The following is an 8,303-nucleotide window of genomic DNA, read 5'->3' on the forward strand; positions in this document are numbered from 1 at the left end:
ATCGCCTCTTTACTCCTAAAGGTGTATGCGCTGAATCCTCCTCTTCGCCTTCCCTTCTTCCTTTCCACGTTCATCTTTCTTCTTTACTGAAACAAACGTCTTCGGAAATTTTGAATATCGCTATAATTAAAGTGCAACCGATTTTATTTCACGCTTTAATTCCAATTTTGTTGGTCTAAACTAGTTATTATTATTATTATTATTATTATTATTATTATAAATTTAGCCAGAGAATAAATTCTAAGACTAAAGTCTTAAAGCACTAGCAACTAGGGCTATCGGCTGTTATTAATAAACTCTACCGCACTTGAGGTTTGAACCCACGACTATTGAGTTGCTAGTCGAGACTCTTGCCTACTCGGCCACTCAGGCTAGTTAAGTTCCACTTTTCTTTCTATTATAAGCTGAGTTGGTGTTGTCCGCATACAATTCGTATTTCTTATTCACTTATTCTTTTACATACATCAGTTGTGATTATTTTTCTGACAGCCCATACAGCTTCAACAACCATATTTCTAGCATAAGAGGGAAAGAACTCCTAGTCCTGGTAAAATTAATGTAAGTGTTCGGACACGTAAACTTTGTGTTTTGGGCTGATTAACTATGCCTATGAGGGGAGCATAGATGTTCGGAAGCTCCTAACTCCTCGTGGTGATCCCTGGAAACAGTCTTGACCGGCGAGCAAGTGTTTAAGGCTTGGACTCTCTATAACTCGGCGAGAAGTTTTCTGAAATATAACTTAGGGATACACTGGAAGAAGCACTCATTTCTCATAGGCTATTGCTAAGAAGGAAATACTAACCAAATCATCTGGTAATTGGTTACGTGAAATACGTTGTTATAGTAGCAGTCGACAGCCATGTCAGATGTAATACCCGATGCTAATATATCTTGAAGTAGGATAGTCCGGCGTGGACTAGCCGGGGTTGTGCGGTTAATACGAAGGCAAGAGTGACTATGTCGCGTAAATTAAGGCTAAAGGCTTTATAGTTTAACTTTAAGCTCCATGAGGTTCAGCAGCTCACTTACTACGTCACGAGTACCTGCAGGTAGAGATGACGACATTAGTTTACTGCAGATTGGTGCTTGCCAAGATCTTTCGGGGGGAAGCTTGCGTACTTTCATACATGGGGAAACCACGGCGGAAGCTTGTATGTCCAATCCCCAGTTTGAACGCGACAGTTAACCAATGTGTCAGCCCTGACTGCTGAACACGGCCCTTCGGGGTGTATCGTGGTCGTTGTGGTTTCTATAATTCCAAAAGCGAATAATTATAGGTCATGAGGCCTTAACATTTACCAGAATGGGTTTATTGAGCCATACATAGTACACATATATGGCTTCCCCAGTGCAGTTTAGATCCCTAGCACATAGGGTTTGTCTAACTCTCTGGAGGGCGCCGCGGAGTTAAACCGACAAGGTAGCATACCTGCGTCAATCCTCCAAAGACATCTGTTCGTGAGTCATTGTAAGTGTATATACTTTGTCGCCGAAAAATTGAACAGGCAGGCTGCAAACAGCGAGCACCATTTGCACGTAGCATCTCCTGGAAAGACTGGCGTTGTTACAACAGACGCATTCGAAACAAACTGTCGTGACTTCGAACATTGTAATCTTTCCAATTAATACTATCTGAAATCACCTATAAATCTGTCAACCGAAAACTTGCCAAAAGTCTGGGACCAAAGAACACTTGTAACTTCTTCGCGCTTCTCAACTCATAGTTGCTTAAGAAAAAAAAATACTTCAGTTTGATAAATTTCTGGTACTTTTCGATCGATTGTAATACTCAAGCTTAACCTTCCCTTCCGAAAATGAACAAACCTATTTGGCTTTGTTATCATTCAACTGTCATAAAATCTGAGCTTGTATTTGCTTGTCATCGTTTCTGTCACTTTGTATCACATTTCGCATTCTGAAGCGCAACTGACAACAAAACCCTCCAATATTAATTGTGCACTAAAACGCACAATGAAGTGTACAAAATGACGCAGCGTTCAAAAAGGAGCAAATTTAAGATAAATTGTTAATATATTATTTTAATATAATAATTTTGTTATCTGCGTTCTGCCGTCTTCGCTACAATCCAATGAAATGTATTACTCAATAAAAAGCAAGTAAGAAAATTGTATTCGGTCGTGAATCTTTTATACTCATCTTAAAAAAGATAAAAAAATGAAAAGAACTAAATTTTCATACTTTATAATAGAGAGCGGGAGTGGCTGATTTTCTCCGCTTCCAAAATAAAGGATTTTGCCGCATAGGCATGACATTGAATAAAATTTAACTTACTCTACGTACATTTTCGCTAACAGAAGAACGTTTACCACAAATACTACACAGTTGCGCAGATAAACAGATGGACCCACGACGAACAGACGAACATCTTTCTGTAGAATTTCCCTTCAAGTTGTAAAAATTTTCCCTTTATACAGTCGCTCTACGCACGCTCTGTTATTATAATAAAAATTTTTACTGACTTGCTGAGGAGTAGATCATAAGAATGCCATGTTTTTTGAAGTCTCCACATTTATCAGAATCAGAGTCAGAATATCAAGAGAGCAGAAAAAGATAATATGATCTGTTTTACTGTTGCTTGGCTGAAACCTGTGAGTGATGATCTACTGGTGATCGTGCTGAGAACAAGAAATATGGTTAGAGGTCATTTATTGAAAAGGTTAAGGACAAAATACCGAAGAGAAAGCTTTTCAAAAATATGCTTTTACGCTGCCTACCGAAGGTTCTTCATTATATCCATTATTTGTGATATAAGAGTATATTAAATTTGTGCAAGTCTGTACAACATCCAGAAACACTTGAAATAGATTGGGCTTTCATTACACTGGTTATACTCGCCTGTCAGTCCATCTGTCCGTCTCCTCATCTTGTTTTCTGTAGGTCGCGATTTTTCAGATATTTTGACGCAATACATCAGTATGTTTTCGTCCCAAGGACGAACGCTATCTATTATACTGAGAGATTCAGAGTCATTTTCTGAGTCGATTTAAGCGTCTCTGTCCGTCTGTTCGCCTTGTTTTCGCCTTGTTTTCGCCTTGTTTTCTTGTGTTCAACGTACAAGGCGCAATTTTAAGGCGCAATTTTGGACCACTTCCCAAACTTCAAAGGTTTATTTGAAAAAGTCTTTATATGCACAATCGCATTAAGCGAAGTAGTGTAGGATATTTAATGGTGAGCGCTGGCCCGCTACAATGTTTTTGGTTCTTTTCATTATAAAATTATATCTGAAATCTTGTAAAATGTTGCAGAAAATAATTAAAATTTTTTTAATTAATATTGCATCATTATATCTCAATAAATGCGTGTTTTAAGTGAAAAATGGCCATAATTGGCGGAAGCACCTATTACTGTAGTTAGCTACTAAATATTATTTTAGTTATAAAAAGCTATTAATTTTTATTAAATTTTCATTTTGTGCCAGCAAAGCCACTTTTAGGACTGAAAGTAACTTTAGCACTTTTATGTATTCTTAGATGATTTCACAGCTAGGAGCTTTTAGTTATGCCGGTACTACTACTAATAATGTGGCGCTGGTACTAGCCCATTTAAGTCAATTCTTGGAAATTTCTTTGGCTTGCAAGTAATACTAACGTAGCAAGCATCTCAAGGAAACTGAAATCATTTATTCAGAATCGCTTCGCTAATGAAACTGAGCATAGACTGTTGAGAAAACTGAAACTACACCGGTTTGCTTCGTAATATTCTTTACTAATTTTTATTACAAAATTTATAAGACTTTGTTGCCATGTTGTTCATGCATTACTATGAACCAGTTTTTAACCTTTAGGATTTTTCTTCTCTCCTTTTTCCTTGATTGTAGATATAAAGCAAACTTAATGTCATGAAGTTGTAAATTCATTTGGTGAGACGTGCGCTTCGCACCGAGATAATTGATATTTTATATTAGTGAAACCCAATTTTGCTTAGCTAAGTAGAACTTTCACCGAACAATCTAAGTTATAGGTAAATGAAGAAGCGGACAATCTATTTTCAAATGCTTTATAAATTTAAGGCATCCAGTATTTCGACTATTTTTTCTATTCTTATATGCATGACTTAAATGTGCAAATGAGCAAACACGATTTAATACCGTCTTTGCTTGCCTGTCTTCAGAAGAAATGCAATAATTCCTTGTCCTTGTGTTTTAACCTTTAACATGTTGTTTTGGAAGCATTTCTTAATTTTCAAAAAAATGTTCCCATAAAACTCTGCAAACGATGACGTTGCTGCGAAATACCCTACAGTACTTCGCTTAATAAATTTGCCACTTTGTCACGGTCTAAGCCCCTTTCGGCCGGTAGAGCATATATGTATATATTTTTTTTTTTTTTTTTTTTTAATTGTGGTTTGGCTCTCGGAGCCTCCTGACAAAGAAAAATAAAAATAAACTAAAACGAAAAGGTCCGGTCGGTTGTCTGCTGTCTGTCTGTCACCGGTGAGTCAGTCGGTCGTCGTCTAGCGTCGGCTCTACATAGCCACCATATGCACGCCCCTACGTCTCAGCCACAGCGGTGGCAGCTCGTGCTTAGCCACTCATTGGGGACACAAAACAACAAGGGAATAAATAGCTAAAGGGACTTACAGTACGATCCTCTCTTGATGTAGTGCTGCCTCCTTCGGCGGCTCTCGTCCACAGCAAGGAAGCAGGGCGTTCGTCTTACCTCGTCGGCACAATCACGACACGGCTGGGGTGTAGGTGCACGTGGGTGCACGGGATTCCTAGGCGTCTAAATAAAGGCATTACTATTATGGTAGGTCTTTTGTGGGTGGGGAAGGAGAACATGTACTAACATGGCACAGATTTAGCAAAATAATTTTCTTCTTGTCAAAAATCTTCGCATATTTTCGTTATAAAATGTTATTATTGCCATATAAAGACTTACCTTAGATGCAAGCCCCTATGCTTGATGAATTCCCTGAACTAAACCTACGAAGTGTAAATGTGGCAGATTTCATTTTGATGCCATATAACTACAATAGGCCAATGCTCGTTAAATATTAGACCTTTTTGCCACCTAAAGAGTTAACTCTCGTAGGAGTGATGACGAAAAGGGGTTTAAACAAACTTATTCTATGATTCTCTACATCAACTTAGTAGTATGCGTAAACACTAGCACTCATCGAGTTCCATCGAGAAAATTTGAAAATTGCAAAGCGCTTTCTTAAAATAAAGTGTTGTACGTGAAGTAGTCGCGAATACATTTTCTATATGATAGATTTTTGGGCCAAGAAAACGACAATGCGGCATCAAAATATTTCAAAAATGACAACATCAGAGGGACGGATAGATAAGCTTAAATCTATCCAGAAAATGATACCGAATCGATGAGCATAATGAAACGTAGGTCTATGTCATCTTCATCTTGCGAGTATTACATGCATCCAAACTTAACTTGATATGCACGCTCTATAGAATATAGTAATACATCTGGGAGATGATAACCTCTCGATACCCTTCGATTGTTATAATGATTGCAAAATTGTTCACTCCACGGTAGAAAATGCCGTTCATTTTTCTCATTATAGCAAATCGGAAATTACCAATTAAACCATATTTTATCTATAGTTGTTATCATTTTTCTTCAAGTTGTGTTGATTGTTTTTTTTTTATCTTTGTATTTATTTTTTTCAATATTGCTTTTTCGCAAATTGTTGAAAATGTCTTTGCTCAGCATGCGGCAATTAAGAATTAACGACAAAATTGCTGCTTCTTTTATTCTTTATGATCATTGACTTGATGAATTTATATACAGATATTAAGAATCGCTAAGGCGAGGAGCAGTCCTTCGAAAGTTGATTTTTGCATTTATTTTAAAATGCGTTGGTATAGTCTTTGCGGATGTGATCACAAGAATTTATTTTATTCATATTCGTATGCACTTAACACTTAAGATGAATTAAAATGCCTTTAAACTGTTCTGTGCTCTCATTGTTTTTCATATGCTTTCTCTGCTTTTTGTGAGCCGTTCTAATCCATTTAAAGAATCATTTCTAATTTACACGTTCACTAAGCGATTGTCAAGTGCGCATTTGTGTACAGAATGTAGATAAACTTTGTCTTAAAATCTTAAGTTGATTGTGCTGCGTCTTACTTGACAGAGACTGACTGCCTTTTCTTCACGGTCAATGCCAATTGGATTTGTATATATTTCACCATAAACATAAGCAAGCCGAAAGAATTTTTTTTGCTCTTATAACATCTAGATGGCTAAAATTCGCTTCAACCGACATTTTTTCGCAATGATCACAACTAATAATTACGACATTACCAAATACTTTCGGAGAGGACCTTCATAAATAGGTAAAAAAAAAAAAAGGAAAAGTTTGGAAACCTTCTGCTTATCGTACACCTTCTTTCTATTTTTGCTTCAAAATCTAGTATCAACGTTTTAAGAAGCTATAAGCTCTTGATGAAGTTCTGAATTACTTTATCCACATCCATCTGACCGAAGTTTGTCGTTGAAAAACTAGGTAAACATATTTAAAAGAGCGCTTCGACAATATAGATCTAAAGTAGTCGTGATTTGGCAGCTTGCACATTCCTCATCCGCAAATTTCATTGCAATTGTCATACGCCCATTCATCGTATGACCAGTCACTTAAGCGATGTCCCCCATTCGCGCAATACGATGGCGGTCGGGAAGAAATAAAATAAGAGAAAGAAATAGAGAAAGCGTCGCCGCCTAGTGGATGTATGTACGTATTGTGTCAACTAACTCCTTGTCATCACTAACTTCAAGTTTATACGCATTTTTTGCTTTCAGTCTTAACTGTTAATTTAAAGTAAAGTATCGACCTAAGTGGCCGGGTAGACTAAGGACATCCAGTAACAATTCAATCTTCGCGGATTCAAATCTCAACGGCGGTAAAGTCTTCAATTAAGTCGATAGTCTCAGACACTAGTGCTTTCAAACTTTAATCTGTGAGTTGACTTCTCTGGCTAAATTAAGAGCAATGATAATAATAATAAAGTTACACAAAAATATTTGGAAATGAAATAAACGAACAATGTAAGTTCAAAGTTTAAATGAGCCTCAAATTCACATCGTGGTCGGATTAGGGTTAAAGGTATTTAGCAAGAGTACTTGTATTGTCAGGTGCCAAAGTGTAAAATAAAAAAGAGTAGAGAACGTGAGAACTGATGTTCTTGCGATCAAATCTGATCGAAATATTTTGTTAACCTTCAAAAATGCCGTAAACATGTCCAAGAATTATTTAAAAAGCAAGATTTGGCTATCAAGCCGACTAGCGTATCAGTAATATTCCTCCTCCTCCTCCTACTCCCACGTTTCCTCTGTTCTAGTGCGGCAAGTGGAAAATTTCCTAATATGGCTTCAAGTTGAAGCACAACACCAATTATTTGATATCCTGCAGGTTCACAAATTTCAATTCAGTTAATCTAAACAAACTTACCGCCATACATAACAAACAAAGTTATTTTAAGCATAATCAAGTTTGGATTTATTCCCCGCCGTTGACAGTACTCTCCAAATCGTGTGAGTTCAATGCGCGGTGGCATATAGACGGTATCTGTAGCAACTTCTTCGCCACCCATTTTGTTTAAATTTCTTTTTTAATTTTTATAAAAATTATATATATATATATATATATATACAAGTCTTCTTGTTGAGTGAGGTACAATTTTCTTTTTTTACATAAGTTTGTTTGTTTTTTTTTTTTCTTTTTTTTTTGGGGGGGAAACACGATAATTTCCTATATAGAGTGTTATTACTGCACTATTGTCGCACTGTTTGAAAATATGGTTTACATTTCATAATTAGTTTTGTTGAAGGAAGCATCATTTTGATTCTATTTATAAATAAATGGCTTCTAAAATAGACCACGAAGCGCTATTAAATACCCTACACCACACTACAGTTATACATATGACGACCTTTCCAATAGAGTGCTGCACAGGAGCACAGGATGGAAAGGTTTGTGCATCAAGTTTCAGCAAGAAAACAGGACACACAGACGGACAGACTAGCTTAGAATAACATATTGATTCCATTGACTGAATTTTACCAAGTCCCTCTAGATACTGCACACTTCCGGACAAAATTAATGCACCCTTGTACCGTTATTGGTGTAGGATACTAGGATTATACCGATATTTGCGAATCGAGTTTCGATGCAACTTAAATTGAGTTGAATAAAATGACGCTCACTGTTAATATAATCATTGCGGACTGTAAGGTTTAACGTATTCGAAGGAACTCAGGCAGTTAGTCAAGTCTTTCTTAAATTAAAGTTTTATTTTTACTATTACGCTCGACTTTATTATG

General features: G+C 36.7%; 1 protein-coding gene across 2 annotated transcripts in view; it reads right to left on the minus strand.

The window, feature by feature from the left end:
• The window catches only part of LOC119635374, a 69,973-nt gene extending 62,361 nt beyond the window's left edge, over positions 1-7,612 (minus strand). For both annotated transcript variants that reach the window (XM_038030171.1, XM_038030173.1), the window contains exon 1: positions 7,432-7,612. In XM_038030171.1, the coding sequence (XP_037886099.1) occupies positions 7,432-7,573 (142 nt within the window). In that variant the 5' untranslated portion in view covers positions 7,574-7,612. The remainder of the gene's footprint in view (positions 1-7,431) is intronic.
• Between the last annotated feature and the right edge of the window lie 691 nt (positions 7,613-8,303).

This window comes from Glossina fuscipes, unplaced genomic scaffold (genome assembly GCF_014805625.2).
Source record: "Glossina fuscipes isolate IAEA_lab_2018 unplaced genomic scaffold, Yale_Gfus_2 26, whole genome shotgun sequence".
NCBI classification, from domain to species: Eukaryota; Metazoa; Arthropoda; class Insecta; order Diptera; family Glossinidae; genus Glossina; species Glossina fuscipes.